General features: G+C 44.7%; 1 protein-coding gene across 1 annotated transcript; it reads left to right on the forward strand.

The window, feature by feature from the left end:
* Positions 1–210: 210 nt before the first annotated feature.
* On the forward strand, positions 211–19,177 carry LOC307022225 (uncharacterized protein; the record flags this gene model as incomplete). The annotated part of the gene is made up of 4 exons (XM_079654908.1): positions 211–615; positions 18,294–18,387; positions 18,634–18,721; positions 18,821–19,177. The coding sequence occupies exons 2-4, from the start codon at positions 18,326–18,328 to the stop codon at positions 19,175–19,177; spliced, it is 507 nt and encodes a 168-aa protein (XP_079511034.1). The 5' UTR covers positions 211–615; positions 18,294–18,325.
* Positions 19,178–20,779: the final 1,602 nt, after the last annotated feature.

A 20,779-nucleotide genomic window follows, 5' to 3' on the forward strand; every position in this document is an offset into this window, starting at 1 on the left:
GATCCTCACCTTCTGACGGAGAGTCAGCGAACACCATTTCCACGGCGTCTTCAAGCTTATACAGCCTCTTTCTGGATGCCATTATTTGCTGGAATAAGTCCTAAAAGCAAATAAATCCTTGTCCTTCTAATATGATGTTCTGTAGCCTGCTGTTGTCTCTGTTCACTGGCCGGGATCACTGTGTTCCTCGCTGGGTTGTCGCTTCGCTGTGTTAGTTGCTGCTGTGCTGTGCTGGAGCGGTTGTGCGGCTGCCTCTGCTACGTCTGCTCCGTAAAGGTGCCGGTGCTGGCATTATTCATACTACGCAGGATCCTATCTCTGGAACCCATTGGTCGATTTTGGGGGTTGACACCTTTTTTGAAACTTTAGAGCCAATAGAATCGAGGGGGAGTTTGTAAATCCCACTAAACACTTACGTCAAGGAGAGAGAGGCTTGCGTAAGCAGCACATGAGACAGCTGGAGCCCCGGACTGCAAATCTTTATACCTACTTTGCGGCCATGAATGTAATGATGGATTATCAGGAACAATTCTTAAGTGACTAAAAGACATTGGATTAACCTTGAGCAGCGTTTTTATTCCCTTGAACACGACTTTGGATCACAAAACAACAACGGTAAGACATAATTATTGTTATGGTTTAGAACACTGTTGTTGTTTTCTTGCTCTGTTCTGGCTGCTAGCTCAGTGAGTTTGTGTCCTACAGTGATGATACTTATATCAAAATAATCTGTGGAGTATCAGCTTTCAGAAGATATGTAGTTTGTGCAGAAAATATTAAGTTTTAAAGATTGTGTTTGCTAGTTAGCACCGGAATTAGCATCAGCCTGTTTTCACTAAGGGCTAATGCTAACGCTTCTTGTGAGACTTGTGTGTTGTTTTGGTAAAAATGGCTCATATTGTCAGGTAGCTGAGTTTTTTCCCGTTATTTGATAAGACATTTATAGGTTTTTAAATATTAAGAAGCCCCCAGACGCTGTCTCCTGCAGTGACGCGTTTTTCCCCCGGTATCGGGGGGGCAGGGCTTAAGAGGTTTTAATAACAGAGATGGTCAAATTAAAGTAGAGACATGGCAGAGATCCTAAAATGAAGCGGGACAGTGAACTGTTCTCCTGTGAGAGGGCGATCAAGAAAAGAGAGCGAGCGCCCCGTTGAGGGAGTTTACCATGGATGTTTAATAGCAGTTTACGGAGCAGATGAAAAGACACGGAAAGACAGAACCACAATAACAAGTATATGTAGGTGTTTTTTTGTAAATAACCGACGGTGTCAAGAGGAAGTAAAGTCCCTGCCATGAGAAAAATCAAAATCCATTTTCCAAAATCCGACACTAGAGGTGGTCTTAACGCACCGGTGTTACCGTTTAACTGGTGACGCGGGGGAACTCGTGATGTTCTATAACGGTAGGAATGAATGAATGATGAACCTTACTACAGACTCAGGGTCCAGATAAAAGACAAGACATTACAGAGATAAAATACAGAAACAAAAAAAAAACTCTCGCTCTCTCCAGAGGGTTAAGTCAGCCAAAAAGGGGAAACGGGCCATTGCCCGGGCAACAATAGCCCGTACCTTTGCACGTCCCTGGTCAAGGGAGATGTAGGCCTATGCCTCATCATACTTTGTTGATTTGGGCATTATAGCTGAAAGCCTCAACAAGTCCTCCAACTCATACGACCAAATAGGTCGATTGTTCGAGCACTTATTACGACCACATACAGGACTGTCTCAGAAAATTAGAATATTGTGATAAAGTTCTTTATTTTCTGTAATGCAATTAAAAAAACAAAAATGTCATACATTCTGGATTCATTACAAATCAACTGAAATATTGCAAGCCTTTTATTATTTTAATATTGCTGATTATGGCATACAGCTTAAGAAAACTCAAATATCCTATCTCTAAATATTAGAATATCATGAAAAAGTATACTAGTAGGGTGTTCAACGAATCACTTGAATCGTCTAATTAACTCGAAACACCTGCAAGGGTTTCCTGAGCCTTGAAAAACACTCAGCTTGGTTCAGTAAACTAAATCACAAGTATGGGGAAGACTGCTGATCTGACTGCTGTCCAGAGGACCGTCATTGACACCCTCCATCAGGAGGGTAAGACACAAAAATAAATTTCTCAAAGAGCAAGCTGTTCACAGAGTGCAGTTTCAAAGCACATCCACAAAAAGTCTGTTGGAAGGGGGAAATGTGGCAGGAAACGCTGCACAACCAAGAGAGATGACCGCAGCCTTAACAGCATTGTGAAGAAGAGTCGCTTCCAGAATTTGGGGGAGCTTCAAAGACAGTGGACTGAAGCTGGAGTCCAGGTATCAAAAGTCACTGTTCACAGACGTGTCCGGGAAATGGGCTACAATAGCCGTATTCCCATGGTCAAGCCACTTCTGAACTCAAGACAACGGAAGAGGCGTCTGACTTGGGCTAAGGAAAAGAAGCACTGGACAGTTGCACAGTGGTCCAAAGTCCTCTTTTCAGACGAAAGCAAGTTTTGTATTTCATTTGGAAGTCAAGGCGCCAGAGTCTGGAGAAAGGCTGGAGAGGAGCAAAATCCAAGTTGCTTGAAATCCAGTGTGAAGTTCCCACAGTCAGCGATGGTTTGGGGAGCCATGTCAGCTGCTGGTGTTGGTCCACTGTGTTTCATCAAGCCCAGAGTAAATGCAGCTGTGTACCAAGAGATTTTAGAGCACTACATGCTTCCGTCTGCTGAAAAGCTCTATGGAGATGAGGAATTCATTTTCCAGCATGATCTGGCACCTGCCCACAGTGCCAAAACCACCAGTAACTGGTGTACTGACCATGGCATTACTGTCCTCGATTGGCCTGCAAATTCCCCTGACCTGAACCCCATAGAGAATATGTGGGGTATTGTGAAGAAGAAGCTGAACGACACCAGACCCAACAATGCTAATGAGCTAAAGGCCGCTATTGAAGCATCCTGGGCATCCATAACACCTCAGCAATGCCACAGGCTGATTGCCTCCATGCCACGCCGCATTGATGCAGTAATCCGTGCAAAAGGATTCCCAACCAAGTACTGAGTGCATTAATGGACATTTTCAAATGTTTGATTGTGTTTTGCTGTTATAAATCTTTTTTTTTTACTTGGTCTGAGGAACTATTCTAATTTTTTGAGATAGGATTTTTGAGTTTTCTTAAGCTGTATGCCATAATCAGCAATATTAAAATAATAAAAGGCTTGCAATATTTCAGTTGATTTGTAATGAATCCAGAATGTATGACATTTTTGTTTTTTTAATTGCATTACAGAAAATAAAGAACTTTATCACAATATTCTAATTTTCTGAGACAGTCCTGTAGGTCTATTGTTCAAGCGCTTATTGGGACCTATAATCACGTTTGAAAGTTTTCGACCTTTAATGATCCCGTTGAATGCAAACGCTCCGGTGGGTCATATATTCACAAATAACCTTCTCTGGAAAATCTTAAATTGTAGGATAGTTTGGCCATTAAAAAGCTTTTCGATTAGATTTCTAGCGAGAAGTGTATATTGTACTTTTAGAATCCACGTCCAGCGGATGTGTAGGATCTATAGTTTGATAGATATTACGAAGATTATTTGAGGTCTCGCCAGGAGAAAGTGTATATACTACGTCTTTCCCCCTATCCATTTCTATTGACGGCAGCGTCCATGTAAAGTTAGCGTCAACCCTCACGGGGTGAAAACAGAATTACGTTATTACATTTTTCTGTTGAATATGTTATATTTGATGAAAAAATGTAAATATTAAGAGTAGCCTACATACAAAATAGGGGGAAAGTAGGAGGTCAATGATAGAAATATAGAATAGAAAATATCAATAATATACTGTAGTGATCTCTACAATAAAACAGTTTAGTGCAGGACGTCCAAAGATAGGAGGATGTGCAAAACAGACAAACTAATAGGCTTTATTAAACATTAAAGAATACTTTAAGGTCTTTGGGGGTATCTACAGAGAAATATTAAGCCTGACAAAGTACTTAACGTCTTATATATTTCATAGTTTATTTTGGAACTTGACAATCACCTTCCCTGAATTTCACTCAGGTGTAACAAAAGTCTGATTTAAGGGTTGTATATATTTCACATCATTTATCAGAATCTGCAAAGTAACTAAAATAAATGTAGTGGAGTAAAAATACCAGGTTAACCTCTGAATTGTAGTGGAATAGAACAAAGTACTGCTGTAACTAGGGATGCACCGAATATTCGGCCGAAAATGGTTAAAAAGGCCCTTTCGGCTTTCGAAAAAATATCACCGAATGTCAGAGAGCAGGGTTCTATTTCGTATATGGCTTCGCCCTCTAAGGCTATCGCTATTGGGTAATCCCCCTGCGCCCCCGCGCAGCACTGAAACACTTGTAGTCCACGCCCACCCGCAAGGTGGGCCCCACCCTCGGGCCTCCTTCCGGTATAAATAGGAAGGAGGCCCGGCAATCTGCTCCCTCTTTTTTTCAGCAAACCAGCACAGTTACGAAGCACAGCAATTGAGAATCATCATGAGCAACAACTGCGTCCGTGATTGTCCCTCATGTGGCTCTGGGTTCATAATGAGTTATGACCTGCAGAGATAAAAGCAGTATGCGAATCCTGCCGGGGGTCAGAGCACGCGTACGCGGCTCTAAACCAGCAGGTAGCATGCACTGCGCTCGTCTCCCCTCGGGCGACAGGAAGCGGAGAGCGGACACTCTTGCTGCTGTGGCCGAGGAGGACGATTGGCCCGTCCAGGCTTACGAGCCCGCGGACGGGGCCTCGTGTTCCTGGGGCAGAGTGCCGGGCAGGAGTCCGAAGCAACTCCTGCCCCGCCTCCCTCCACGGTTCACCGTTTGGTTCTCCCCTCCCTCCTCTCCCCCGGACGGGGGAGACAGAGTCGGAGCAGGGTGCCAGCTTGGCGGCCGAACATGCTTTCCCCCTCTCCGTCACCACAGCGCGGCGGCGTCTGTTACGGAGACGGACAGAAAAGTGCTAGTGGACGCTCCAATCAGCCCGGACGGGCTGTTCGGACCCCAGTTCCACGCCATGGTGGAGTCCATGAAGACGGCCGCGGAACAGGTGGACGGCATTCGCCAGCATGTACAGCTGGCTCCAGTCGGCTGAGCTGCCACAGCGGCACCAACGCCCGCAGCAGCCGTGGCGTCCACGCCGGCCACAGGAGGCCGCAAGCGGAGAGACGCCCACAGCAACCGCCCTGGCGGCTGCAGGGGCTCCGTCCCACGTCTCCGCTCCCCCGCCACCCCAGAGACAGGGTCTCCCGGCGGCGAGTCAAAGGGGAGTGAGGCTCCCCCGCTCCTGGTCTGCTCCACGAGAGCCTCCGAGGAAGCGGAGCTGGTAATTAAGCCGGCTGCCACTAATCTGTTGATTAAGTAGACAGCAGGGCTCCCTGCAGAAGCCTGCTGGTTTTAACCTATCGGTTAATAAACCTGCAGAGCTCGCGGCATTCCCCTGTCCGAGATACGCCTCCTACACACGGTCATAATAACCCATGAGCGCCGGTATAACGCCTCATGTGGACAGCACTGCACACACCTCCACTCATCCCCTGAGCGTGTACACGCCTCATGATGAAAGCCGGAGTGAAACGCAGCGTGTGGAGGTTTCCTCGCAGCCCTTTCGCCTCACGGGCAGCGGCGGTGAGGGCAATGGCGTGGCTCGTCACCATGACGACCATTACAGCACATCACAGAGAAGCCAGAACGGGGGAATGAACAGTTTTCCAGGCTGAGTGCCCCCAGCGGAAGCGCCCGCAGCGCCACGGTGCCAGGGCTCGCTGCAGAAGCCTGCTGGTTTTAACCTATCGGTTAATTAACTGCAGAGCTCGCTAATTAAGCTGCCTGCCACTAATCTGTTGATTACCAGCAAGGCTCGCTGCAGAAGCCTGCCCGTTTTAACCTCGGTTAATAACCTGCAGAGCTCGCGGCATTCCTCTGTCCGAGATACGCCTCCTACACACGGTCATAATAAACCCATGAGCGCCGTTATAATGCCTCATGTGGGCAGCACTGCACACACCTCCATCCATCCCCTGAGCGTGTACGCGCCTCATGATGAGAGTCGGAGTGAGACGCAGCGTGTGGAGGCCCCCGCGCAGCCTGTTCGGTCCAAGCCCACCTGGGGTTGCCTCACGCCCTGTGTAAACCAGCTGCCTATAACCTGTCGGTTAATAGCCAGCAGGGCTCGTTGCTAAAGCCTGGTTTTAACCTGTCGGTTAATAAATGTCAGAGCGCGCTAATTAAGCCGGCTGCCACTAATTTGTTGATTAGTAGACAGCAGGGCTCGCTGCAGAAGCCTGGTTTTAACCTGTTGGTTAATAAACTACAGAGCTCGCGGCATTCCTATGTCCGAGATACGCCTCGTACACGGCCTTAATAAACCCATGAGCGCCGTTATAACGCCTCATGTGGGCAGCACTGCACACACCTCCATCCATCCCCTGAGCGTTTAACGCGCCTCATGATGAGAGTCGGAGTGAAACGCAGCGTGTGGAGGCTCCCTGGCGTGGCTCGTTGCCATGACGACCACAGAACATCTCGATCATGTGCGCCCGCTCTTAGAGTGTTTCTCAGAGTGGCAGCGCGTGTGTCTGATGGACAGATGGATGAGCAGGCTGATCAGCAGAGGATACGTCCTGCAGTTCGCCTCTCTCCCCCCCCCCACAGTTCAATGGGATACAGGAAACACTCCTGTCCTCCCAGAAGCTATGTCTTGCGCTCCAATCCGAGCTGCTGGAACTCCTGTTGAAAGAGGCTATTTCCAGGGTTCCTCAAAGGGAGGAAAATCAGGGGTTTTCTTTCCCGTTATTTTTCTAATCCCGAAAAAGACTGGGGGAATGAGACATCCTCGATCTGTCAGTATTCCACATGCTGACGATCAAACAGGTGCTGGAATGTTTTCACCAGGACGACTGGTTCACTTCCACCTGAAGGATGCATACTTCCACGAACCCATCATCCCGAAACACAGGAAATTCCTGCGTTTTCCATTCAGGGAATATCAGACGAGACAATCGTCTGCCGTTCGGATATTTCCTGGCTCCTCGCATTTGTGCAGAAAAGGCTGGAGCCACTACACAGAGGAGGGATGAGAGTGTGGTTTTTCTCTGGACGACCTGCTATTTGCTGGCTCGCTCCAGGGAGGAAGTCGCTTTACAGACGGTACATCTCGTATCGCATCTGTCAAAGCCTGGGTTTCATAATAAATTGGAAGAAGAGCTGTCCTCTTCCCTCTCTGACAATCGTTTATCTGGGAGTGGAGTTAAACTCAGCCAGCATGAGAGCGCGACTCTCGCGGCAGCAAGGGGAGGAACTGACAGCTCTCCTCCGGCGTGTCACAACCCACACAGCCCTCTCCGTGACGCAGCTGCTCGGCGTTGGCGTCAGCTGGTCACGTGATGATCCCCCTGAGTCTCTTCCAACAGGGGGACACTCCAGATGTGGTTCATTCGCTGCAGAAGCCTGCTGTTTTAACCTATTGGTTTATAAACTGCAGAACTCGCGGCATTCCTCTGTCCCAGACATGCCTCCTACACACGGTGATAATAACCCACGAGCACCGTTATAACGCCTCGTGTGGAAAGCATGCACACACCTCTCATCTCCTGGGCGTGTACGCGCCTCATGAGGAGAGACGGAGTGAAAGGCAGCGTGTGGAAGTTCCCTCGCAGCCCTTTTGTGTCACGAGCAGCAGCGGCGATGGCGTGGCTCGTCACCATGAAGACCATTACGGCACTTCACAGAGAAGCCTCTCCCCCCAGCAGTTCCATGGGATACAAGAAACACTCCTGTCATCCCAGGAACAGTGTCTTGCGCGGTTTTTACCCCCGCTATTTTTCTAAATCTCCTCTGTCCTGTGCGCGCGCTGTCTTGCTAGGTGGCGCGCACGGCTGCCTTGCGCCATTCTCAGCGCCTGTTTGTGCACTATAGAGAGCGCTCGATCGGGCAACCTCTGTCTGCACAACGGCTGTCACACAGGTTGTGTGAGGCTGTGTCACAGGCATGTCTCCTCTGGGGTGGAGCCCCCGGAGAACATCAATGCGCACTCCACCAGAGGAATTTCCTCCTCCACGGCTTTGCACGGAGGAATGTGGAGTGGAAGATATTTGCACTGCTGCATCTTGGTCTTCCCCCTGTTCGTTTATTCATTTTTATTTGAGGGATGTCTCCCATTCCTCTCTGACACACCCTGCACTGGGTGTCCTGTCGGAGTGAGTGACGTCAGGGAGCCAGCTGTGCGCCTCTCTCCTGCCTCTCGGCACGCGGAGAGCGGCCCTTTTCCCCTCTTATAGGAGGGATGTTCCTTTTTCCTCTGACACACTTTGTACGGAGTGCCTGGTCAGAGTGAGTGACGTCAGGGATCCAGCTGGGCGCTCTCCTACCTGTCTGACACGCAGAGAGCTGCTGTTCCCCCTCTATGATCGCTGCGCAAGGTGGGTTCGTCTCTACTTTCTCACAGCGGCCGGTATGTATTGTTCCCAGCCTTCACCCCGTCGGGAAGATAGGCATGTTTTGCTATGTTCCAGGGACGGTGATGCGCCATTACGCATGGCACAACAAGCATGGGGTGTTATTTAGCAGGTGTGTCTGTGCTTCTAGTGCTGGGCGGACCCAGTGGGGCGCAAACTACATCATGCTTCGCCCTTAACCCAATAGCGATAGCCATAGAGGGCGAAGCCATATACGAAATAGAACTGAGGTTACCTACTGTAACCCCAGCTTCTATGAGTAAATGGCGCAGCCCTCTAAGCGCTGGGCCCCACTGGCTCTACGAATAGCTGAAGAAAAGTTATTTGGTATGGGAGCAGATTGCCGGGCCTCCTTCCTATTTATACCGGAAGGAGGCCCGAGGGTGGGGCCCACCTTGCGGGTGGGCGTGGACTACAAGTGTTTCAGTGCTGCGCGGGGGCGCAGGGGGATTAACCAATAGCGATAGCCTTAGAGGGCTGCGCCATTTACTCATAGAAGCTGGGGTTACAGTAGGTAACCTCAGTTACGTTGGTAAGCTAACGTGTTGTGATGACGTAATCAAAACGCGGCGACAAGCACGGCGCGCGACCATGCTCGCGGCTGGCTCACAGCCAACATGTCTGCCGCTTGGAGATATTTAAAAATATCAGAGAAAGAGGCGCGGATTGCGATTTGTAAAACGTGCAGCTGACATTTCTCGAGGGGGTGTAACTGCAAAGACTTTCACCACTTCGGGATTACTCCACCACTTGAAATCAAAACACCCGGACAAATATGCGGAGTAAGATCAAATCACAAGCACTGACAGCGAGAGACTGTTCAGCGCTGCCTTATGTGCTTGATGAGAAGAGGAACAGACTTATGGCTGATAAATCAGAGAAGCTACTGTTCATTAAAAAGAACCTCCCACTTTTCCTTAATAAGTAGACAAGGCTGGCTTATCATAAGCTTATCTAGTTCTACATGTCTACTCTATACCCACTTTCCTGAACAATTTTCATTGTGAGTTATAATTCACCATCTCAGGTTATCATTAGGGGGAAATGACAGCAGCACAGTGTTCAATATATTGTACTTTCGGTATCTAAATGATACAATGTTGTTTACATTGCTCATGAGGACAGACCACCTTATTTGTTTTAAATGTGATAACACCAATGTGTTTCCCGTCCCCTAAACCTCCAGGGATGTACACAGTTTAATACTGGTAACTTCTAATTATGGGAAATACGAAAACGTCAATTCCCAGTAGAGACGTGCCATAGAACATGTTGTGAAACACAATTAGCCAGCATGTGTAGTTCTGGGGGGCGGGGGGAGGGCTGGAGCCGGGACTGGACCCGTTCGAGTCCAGTTTTGGATAGTCTGCCGTGGTTTCATTCCATTTCAAAGAGCTGTTTGACGCTCGGCGTAACATTGCGCGCTGCCACTCCAACATCCAATCACAGAGCTTGAGGACTAATCACAGGGTTTGTCAAGCAAAGCGGATGTGGTAGTCCCAAACGAGAGCTGAGGATTATGGGTAGTGTAGTGTCTTCGGCCATCCTAAACTCCGAAATAACTATTTGTTTCTCTGAATCGAAGGTTAAAAACACAAAAGCATTGCACACAATTTAAACCAATCAATATTGTGTAATTAACAAGGATAAACTGATATTTTTTAGTGAATGAGTAATGCAGATATCACTGTAATCATTTGACAATGAGGGGAATATCCGGTTTTATTATGAAAACTTAGAGACCGGAAATTCTGTTTTGACCCCGTGAGGGTTGACGCCAACTTTACATGGACGCTGCCGTCAATAGAAATGAATAGGTGGAAAGAAGTAGTATATACACGTTCTCCTGGCAAGACCTCAAATCATCTTCGTAATATCTATCAAACTATAGAATAGATCCTACACCTCCGCTGGACCTGGATTCTAAAAATGCAATATACACTTCTCGCTAAGAAATCTAATCAAAAAGCATTTTAATGGCCAAACTATTCTACAATTTAGGATTTTCCAGAGAGGGTTATTTGTGAATATACGACCCTCCGGAGTGTTTGCAATCAACGGGAGCATCAGCCCAAGTGATCTCTGCTTCTTCAGGGCTCTAACCCAAATAATACAAATCTGTGATCAGACATCACCAACTTTTTGAAACAACAATAATTTGAAACTTTTAATTAACAGATAAAACATGTAAAAAAATGTTGCTAATAAAAGTAATGTTCACTGACACATTTTTTTGTTACAATTCTACTTAATTTTTCATGTTCAGGCATTGGTTTGCATTTGATTGAGCTTATGGATATACAAAGCTAAGCTAACCATGAATACCTGTCACTTATTTCGTGGCAATTTAACATTTATCTATTTCAGTGTGGACCTGCATAGACTGGTGCAGGAATTAATTAAAAAACCCGAAAGTGGCTTAGCATTTTACCAATTCTGATTCCCTCGTTTCAGAGGAAATGTTTAAAATCAGATCTGAGGTTAACACAAGCTAAATAAATCTAATCTAATCTTCATGTTTTATTCTAAGACATCAACTATGTCATTAAATAACCCACTGTTACATTTTCTAAGCTTTTATGTGTCATTAAAACAGCAGCAAGTGACTAAATCAGCGACATCACACATTAGCCACATTTAGCTAAGCCGTTTTGAAGCACAGCCATTCAATCGTGATGTAGTTGGGTTTTAACGTTAGCCTGTTACGTGATTACATTTATGCTTCAAAATCCCAAAAGTGGTGTTAATATGTGCACATTATCCTTCTTAACAATTGCGTAAGTATCATAAATATTATAATATTCCGAAATCAAATGGAAAAATCCCATTTGTCGAGGGAGCCTTTACGTGGCCCCCTGTTGTGTTGGCACGCAAACATATGTATTGTAATGTTGTTGTTTTTATTTATACTGTGAGTTAATAATTTTTTTTACATTTGGTTGTATTTATTCTTCTTTTTTTTGTCTCTGTGTGTACTCTTATTTGCCATCTTATGTGCTTCCTTGTCTCTTACTGCTGTTGCTAATACCTGAATTTCCCTGCGGTGATTCACATAGATTGATCTTATCCTTATCTCATCTTAAAGGTCCTCTGTCATGGCCATTTCTACTGATCATAATTCCATTGTTGAGGTCTACTACAATAGATTTACATTGTTCAAGGTTCCAAAATGACATTGGTTTCTCATACAGCATCTCTGTATAGTATGTGTATTCACTCTCCGTCCTAAACGGCTTGTTGGAGCTCCTGACCCCCCTCTCTGTGAGCCCACTGTGCTCTGATTGTTCAGCTCGCCCACTCTGTTCTGATGAGTCCACCACCGTTACAGCGGAACATCAGTGATATTGCGCGGCTCGTTGCTGTGAGGAGCGGACAGTGTGAGCTGTATTACTGGTGTCGTTTCCTGGTTGCTGCTTGGGGTCTGCGAGACATCGCAAAACTCAGCCTGAACTCAGCCTGAGCACCATGGACGCGGGAAGGGGGGGTGCTGAACGGGCTGAAGCACCCCCATCTGCGAGGCTCCACTAGCACCCGCACCCCCCCTGCACCCCCAAACGCGGCGCACCTACAGTGTAAGCGTGCCACAGTTTCACCGCTACGAGGCTCCACTAGCACCCCCCCCAGCGCGTCACAGTTTTGCCGCTGAAAGAGTGTCTGTGTGAGGAGCTCCATGGATTGGTCAATTTTCATTAATGCCGGATTCTTATGTGGAAGTCTTTTTTAAGAACAGCAGCGATTCACTATAATTATGTTAAATGGTCCCTAAACGGTCTAGACTCAACGTTTGTAAGAACATGCATCAGCCCTATTATCTCCGAATGCCTCATCTTGGGTAGTTTCCTTTATCCCCCACAAACTTCCACAAGAATCCATCTTTGTTCAAACTTAAAATAATCAACATTTGGCACCAGCAGACCACCTACAGTGTTGTTATCATTTTATTTATATAATAATAATAACATTTTATTTATATAGCGCTTTTCACAACTCAAAGACGCTTTACAATATGAGGTAAGGTAGACAAACAAGGACAGGCAAACGAGTAAGTATAGTAAAATAAAAAAAATAAAAAATAAAAAATGTAAATAAAGGAACTGAATCAGCCAGTGACAACACATTGACACGAACCTGTACGAGTAAATATCCAGACCTCAATGCTTATATTTTATGAACAAAGAAACACCTGTATCATCTTGGGCTCATCATTGTTCAAGTGCCAAAAATGCTGCAAAATCCAAATCTTTATGCGTGGTTTAAAATCACATCAAATTAGGTTTAATGTGGTTTAAGAGCTGTAATCAATCATATTGCAAATTATTTTCCTGCTAAATGTTAGTCTTAATGATTACTAAAGCAAGTTTGAGGTATCTGAAGGTTTATTTTATTAGTGCAGTGGAGAGGTTTATTTTGATCTTGTCTTGGTGTACAGCTAATGTCATAACAGTTGTATCTTACAGTACATTGGGTTCTCCACAATACACAATAATTGTAAATTATGTTTTACTTATGCAGATGCAGGCCAGTTAGAGGTACGAATATACTCCAATATGGACAGACTGATAAGATTTATTTCTTTTTTTGCACAAACTTAATTATGTGCCACTGGAATAATTAGAAATATTAAAAGAAGTTTAACCATTTTGCGTTGCCTAAAGTAATCCTAAAGTATCGTGAAGGATTTCTAATATTCTTGCAGAGATGGTCACAAAAAGAGATCGTCACATCATGATTCCAGATCATGTGATCACATTGTTTCCAGTGACAGTTGGTCAATGTTATATTCCCAGAATGTCACAAAATGCTCCAGTCCCAGCTGTGTGCGTCACTTTTTAGTGTCCCCCGGTTTCCTTTATGTTTTTAGCTTCTTGGAGCGTTTTGTATTTGCAAAAGCAGTTACCTTTTTGCAGCACTTTAAGTAAAAGCTGCGCATGTGTCGTCAAGTTGGTGAAGATGTTTCTTCATTTGCATGTGTTTTGGCACATTTGTGTTTTTCTTTTTATTGCATCGTTTATCAAACTGAAGCATATTTCACATCCCTATAAAAAAAACAACAATAGAAAATGCCTAATGATAATTTATCTTGAATGTTCGCTCTCCGTCAGCTCATACGTTTAAATGAAGTTGTCATATCGATTTGCTACGGAGCCCTGGAGGGTTCATAGAGAGAAAAATAAATAAAATGAGGCCACGCTTTATTAACTTGTGTGTACGAGATGTAATTCGTGGCCTCAATTTACATAAAACGAGGCCACGCTTTATTAATTTGTGCGCACAATATACTTTCTCGTTCGCACGAAATAGTTTCTTATGATTAAAAGCCAGCCTGGCTCAAGCCAGCCGTGTCCTATCTAGTTAGGTGCGCGTTCACATGAAAGGGGTGGTATTTGGAGCATTCGACCAATCAGAAACATGGAGAAGCATACTCACACCGCAGCGCGTCATACTTCCTGAATGAAAAGTATAATATTAGACATATGAAGAAGTTAAACTTTAAACATCCATGACTTAAACACTTTATCCAGGATAAAAGCCACATAGTTGCACCTGCAAGGTGAATACAGCTGGTAAAAGAAAAAGTGTTTGAATGCGTACATTAACAGGTTTATGATTTCACTGAATCTAAGACACGAGTGGATCTGACTTTAATTACATTTGTCTCGAGTGTTTCGTCAACTTAATGTGTTGCTTAAAATAATACTTCTGTATACAGTATGTGACACTGTAAGTGTTGCACGGCCAGATACGGCTCAGCTGATGATGTGATATGCTGTAGGCTACTTAATGTTACTAATCCGGTTACTTATGTTGTGTCAGATATTTAAGTAAGCTGTCTTAATGCTAATGTTATAATAGTCAGATTGCTCTGAAGATAGGAGGTGATATTCTATTAATGTTCACGTTCACACAGTCGGTGATTTTTGCCGGCCGTCTTTCCTGCAACGGCAGCTTTTCTGTATTTCCTTTCTCCTGTAATATGACTTGATCGCTTTAAACTCCGCACACTGAGCTCTGATTGGTCAGTAGGCAGTGCATTCACTGAGTTGAGCTCTTAGCCTGCAACCTAACCTGGGGGGTATACTACGAATCAAGATTTTCGTTTAGCAAGCTAACTTCTGGGATTTCTGGTCCTACAAAGCTGGTTCACTTTTTAGCGGGCTAGATCTCCATGGTGACTTGTCCTGGAACCTAGTCTTTGCTCCGAAGCAGGATATGTTCCAGGATAAGAGATCAACTGTGCGGAGTTCTTCTTCTTCTTTGCTTTATTGGCGAATTACTTCCACTTGGAGCATATCGCCACTATACTTTTGATTTATTTAATGTATAAACTGCCCATATTGTTCATGTAGAACAGTGTTCACGTAAGCCTGCACATTGATTTTATTTTTCATTGAATGTAACCGTTTCAATAAGGATAAATCTATTACAGGTTGAGGTAGAAACCATGGTGGAACAGCTGATAACAACAGTGTGCAGAGTTTAAAGCGATCAAGTCATATTACAGGATAAAGGAAATACAGTTTAAACTGCCGTTGCAGTTCAAATCACCGTCTGTGTGAACGTGAAAATTAATAAAATATCACCTCCCATCTTCAGAGCAATCTGACTATTATAACATTAGCTTTAAGAAAGCTTACTTAAATATATGCCACAACATAAGTAACTTGATCAGAGTATCATTAAGTACAGTCCGCGGCACTGTGAGTCCAGACGTCGATGTGTCCCATTATCATTCATATCACAGCATATCATATATTTCCTTTTACCCTGGATAAAGTGTTTAAGTCATGGATGTTTAAAGTTTAACTTCTTCATATTTGACTAATATTATAGTTGACTTTTCATTCAGGAAGTATGACGCTGCGCTGTCAGTACGCTTCTCCATGTTTGTGATTGGTCGAATGCTCCAGATACAACCCCTTTTATGTGAACGTGCACCTAACTAGATAGGACACGGCTGGCTTGAGCGAACGAGTTGATAGCCAGCGTTGTAGGACAGTTTAGCGAGAGCGGCTTTGTTTTGGATTAAGTCAACCGGATAACTCAAAACATATCCAGGATAGGTTGAACTAGATTCGTAATTTACCTCCCTGGTCCCGACCAGGTTAGCCGCACAGCATAAGTTACCATGGAGATCTAGCCTGCTAAAAAGAGAACCAGCTTCGTAGGACCGGAAACCCTGAGTTTTCCCTGAAGTTAGCCGGCTAAGCGAAAATCCTGCTTCGTAGTATACCCCCCAGGGTGTGTGTGTTTATGATAGTTTCGTTCGTTCCGGTGCACTCCGGCAGGACTATAGCACTACATCGAGATTAAGATTAAACAAATGTCTTTCACTTGGGAATACACATATAACTATGGAGAACCAGATTTGTGTACTGTTTGTGGTCATTTGAAAACAAATGCCGGTGGTGTCGGACAAACGAACACACACACACAGAGCCGAGCTGAGCACAGACACACACACATCATGCACCCTGGTGACCGGACATCTCCTTCATAAAACGAGTAATATGGAATACTCTGGTCGTTCGATGTGTGCAGAGGTGTGTGTGGTTAAACGTAGCAGCCTCGATCTCTATTCAGCTGTTCTAATGAAGGGAAACACAGTGAAGTAAACAGTAAAAGGCACAGCTCTTTGCAGCTGGTGCTGCGCTTCTCAGATTCTGCTGAGTTACATGTTACTGCCTCCAGTGCCCTGTACGACGAAGCCAGTTCAACAGACCCTGGATATGTTTGATTTACCCGGCTTAACTAACCCTAACAAACGCGATCTCGCTAAGCGGTCCTACGAAGCTGGTTATCAACTCAGTAAATCAACCAAGGTTTCTCTGACCGACAGGGCGTTCACGTGAAAGGGACGGGGTTAGCGTGCTGACAGCGCAGCGGCATACTTCATGAATGAAAAGTAAATAGCATATCCTGCTTCGTAGTACAGGCCCCTGGTGCCGCAGAGATTTCCTAAAGTGAAGGAGGTTTTCCTTCTGTAAAACAGTTGTGGGCAGCAGATACTGTGAGAGTCACGGACAGGAATTCATAGATCAAAGCAGACTGGTTTACAGACTCTTCTGTTTTGCGAATCCGGTGCTTAAACAAATAGCTCTAAACCCCTTGCCAAAATGTCCCTAAATGAAGTCCGAGATCGAAATATATCTCAAATAATGTATGCACTGCCATTTCTCCACATAAACATAACAGTCTGCAATGAAACTCCTCTGTGCTCCACTTCCTACTTGGCGCACCGGTAACTTTCTCGTTCACACAAAATACTTTTTATCTCTCTCCATGAACCTTTAGGGGCTCCGTACTTTTCTTCCCTAAAAACATAGAAATATTTTTGATAGCTAAGCACATATTATATTTTAAAATCTTTTAAAATCTTTAATGGCTGATTCATTTGAATGTTTATTGAGTAACTGGTACAAACCTTAGGAAACCGTAGAAATATTGTTAGTTTATCCCAAAAACAATTACATTCTTACATACCACTACTGGAGACACTGTTGGTTTTATGTTTTGATAAATAATATGGACCTTTTAAACTCTTACTTGCCCACATTTTTATTCTAATGCTTCTACATAAAGCCTTCAACTAAAATGAAAAGTTCAGCGTGGTCAATAAAGGTTATATTTGTTTTAATGCTTTTACTTCCCATTTTGTGACACTTTATTTGGGTTTTGCATTAAATAACCCTTAATTACAGTTTTTAAAATAAAATCAATACGATAAAAATCATGACAAGAGGAAAATAATACGATTCAATAATACAAATAAACTAGAGAATGCAATTACTGAAGAAATGGCTAGTGGGAATGCTTTATGCTGAAAAGCTGACGCTGAATTGCTATGCTTAAACTTAATGTGTCAGAAGAAAGTGAAGAATTTAGATTGAAATGATACATGAACACTGGGGGCTTGAATGTGTGATGAGAGAAGAAAAGAAAGTAAAAAGGCTTGGAAAAGCAGCAGAATATTTGAACAGCAAACTTTTGAAGTAACTTGATAGCGAATGATCTGTCGCCATGGCAACGGCATTTGATGACACCCCATAATATGCTTAGATGTGTTGATGGCTGCATCGTTACCAAACCTGTGAAGTTTTAGGCCATTTCGAGCATTTGAACTGAAGTTTTGAGAAAACCGTGTTTCATAGTGAGCATTGTGTTGCCAAGGCAACGGCATTTGAAGAAATCTTAAAACTGTCAAATAGATGTCTTCACGGCTGGACTGTTAGCACACATGTGAAGTTTGAGCACTTTTTGACCATTTTCATAGGTGTTATAGCAATATCGTGTTTTAAGGCGAGGGATGCGTTGCCATGGCAACAGCTTTTGAGGAAAACTCCCAAGGCACATAAAGGCTGTCCCAATTCAAAAAAAAGACAAGACTCCTCCGAATGCGGCCCGCAAATGCACCCTTCTTTCCCCAGATTTAGAGGATACATCTGATGTACACTCCGCGGTCTACCATATCCCAGGATGCAACGGGTGACGGTGACGAATGAGTTTTAAAAAAAAATATATGGCTTGTAACGTCCCATCAACGGCTACAACGGTTTCAGCTGGATTCGTTTTTTTAAATGTAAGTATGGGGTTTCAACTCACCCAAATAGTAAACGACATGAAAGAAAAGTAAACCTATTTAATTTGTGTATTTAAATATACGGGTTAGATGTCTTCTTTATATTACATACATAAAATAATATGAAGTGAAAATATTTCTAAACCCTGTTTGGTTTTCATATTGTTGGGATTCATTATAAAGCTAATTTATTTATTTAACTGCTTTTGTTATACAAATCTTACTGCAACAATTTTGTTTTGATAGGGAGCAAGGAGCAGACTACGCAATTTATCCAGATGCGCGGGGAGAATGAAGCCCTCTTCAAGGGGGCCAAATTCTCCGCCAGCATCGCTGGGAGGTAAGGCACAATATCCACTTTGTATGGTTTTATTTTATGAATCATCCCTCATTTCATACAGTCCATTCTAATAACACAACTAGTATATGGGACAATGCCTTATTTCTTTGTTGTATTTGTGTAGGGATGGCTCCATGCCACCATTAAAAACAGAAAGAAGATTTCTTCCTAAGTGTGTGTGTCCTTGTGACATTGTTATTGTTTTATTCATAATACTAGATTTTTGACTGCTCTCTCTGTAATTAGGACGGTTTTGGAAGACATGGGCCTGCAGGGAAGTGTTAGTCCCCTGCAGGCTAAGAAGAAGTGGGACAACTTAAAAAAAAGATATAAAGTATGTGAGTTTTACAAGTTAATAAACACATTTGCTGACATTTGTTTATCTGCTGGTGTTTTTTTTTGTACTGCCATGATTGTTTTACTCTGCCTTTAGGATTGCAAATACCCAGGGTCAGGAGAGGGAGTCAGTGGGAAACCCACTGCTGCAACTTGGCCATGGTTTATCCAAATGGACGAGATATTAGGACAGAGGCCCTCCATCTGCCCACCTGTCCTAATATCCTCCATGCCAGAGGACACGCCACGGCCAAGTGCAGCAGTGGGGGACCAAGAGGAGGACGAGGATGAGGATCGAGTTGAGGCAGGGCCATCCCGGCCTAAGAAAAAAAAACAGGATGGGCTAATGGACCTCATCCGAGAAGACATGCAGCTGCAGAGGGAGGCAGCCCAGGAGAGCAGGGAGAACATCAACAGGCTTTTTACTCTGCTAGAAAGATTAGTGGACAAATAATGTAATAAATAAATAAATGTAATGAGCAATATGAAACTTATGATTTATTTAATTGAACAACATAACATACAAATAAAATAACATACAAATAAAACAACATTTAAACTATATACATATTCAGGCTGAGCAGGGAGTCCCAGGTGGTGCTGCTGGACCTGGCTGCCACAATTAAGACCCTGGTGTCCTCTGACGGTGGGTGGGGCTTCATTTTGGGGTGGTCTCCAGAGCTGTTGTGGATGCTTCTCTCCACGGTACATCGGACTGTTGGGCTAGGGTTCGCAGGGCGGACGCAATCGACGGCTGCCATGTCACTAAGATGTTTTCAGCAGCAGATAGGAACAAAAGATGTATATAAATATTGCACAAGGTTATTATATCACAGCTCGTCAATTGTTCTACATACCTTTACACATAATCGTGGTCCCCAGGAACCTCCTCCAGGGCAGACACCTCTGCAGACAGTTGGTCCCGCCAAGGAGCACCACTGACTGCCTCCAACACATTCTCCCCCTCATCCTCCGCTACATCCTCCACAATGTCCTCTTCTGGGGCCATGATGTCGCCGGCCCCAATGCAGATGTTGTGGAGGACGGCACATGCTGTTATGATCTGAAATGTTTAAATTGGCCTAAATATATATATATATATGTTATACCTCATGTCAGATCTACTCTTCAGTACTATCAGAATGTCCTAATGAGTGATTACTTACTTGAGGAACAAAGGTGTGGTGCACCTCCAGCACTTGCAGGAAGATACTCCTGAATCTTGTTTTCATCATCCCGAAGGCACGCTCGATGATGCAGCGTGCCCGGGAGTGATGGCTGTTGAAGCGCTGGGGTCCCACACCTTGCAGCGGCCGTTTGTAGGGAGTGATGAGGGGAAGTGGATGTTGGAGGCAGGGGTACCCCCCGTCTGCGAGGATATAGTGCCCTGGAGGAGGGTAGAGTGCCCGCCGATAGAGTGGGCTGTGGCGGAGCACTCTAGAGTCGTGGACTGACCCAGGCCAGCCCACGTATGTGTCAATGAAGCGGCCCTGATGGTCACAAACATCCTGCAGCAAAATTGAGCTGAACAGTTTCCTGTTTCTGTAACAGTGACCATCAGGGCCGCTTGGTGGTACGATGCGAACATGGCAGCCGTCGATTGCTCCAGCAGCTTTCCTGAAGGCTCTGTCTGGCCAGCCCTGCAAACCCACACGACACAGCCTCAAGGTCTTCTTCTGTCCTGGGGAGGTGGATGACCTGGTGGCGAATGGCCACCACCTCCTCAGTCACTCTGTGGACAATCCGATGTACCGTGGATCTAGGCATCCCAAAAACTCTGGAGACCACCCTGTATGATGCCCCACTTGCCAGCCAGAACAGGAACACCAGGGTCTCAATTGTGACCCCCCAGCCGTGTCTCCTGTCCTGACCCAGGAGGTCCAGCAGCACCTTCAGGGACTCCCTGCTCAGCCTGAAAACAGGGCGTGTATCCTGGTCATTGAAAAACCTGTCCAGGACAGGGACGCTTAAATTGATCCTGCAATACAGGGGCCTTGGCTGGTAGAGGGAAAGGTTGAGAAAAAAGGGTTAAATAAGTGAAGAGTATTTTTTTTCT

The sequence above is a fragment of the Notothenia rossii genome (genome assembly GCF_949606895.1).
Source record: "Notothenia rossii genome assembly, chromosome: 10".
NCBI classification, from domain to species: Eukaryota; Metazoa; Chordata; class Actinopteri; order Perciformes; family Nototheniidae; genus Notothenia; species Notothenia rossii.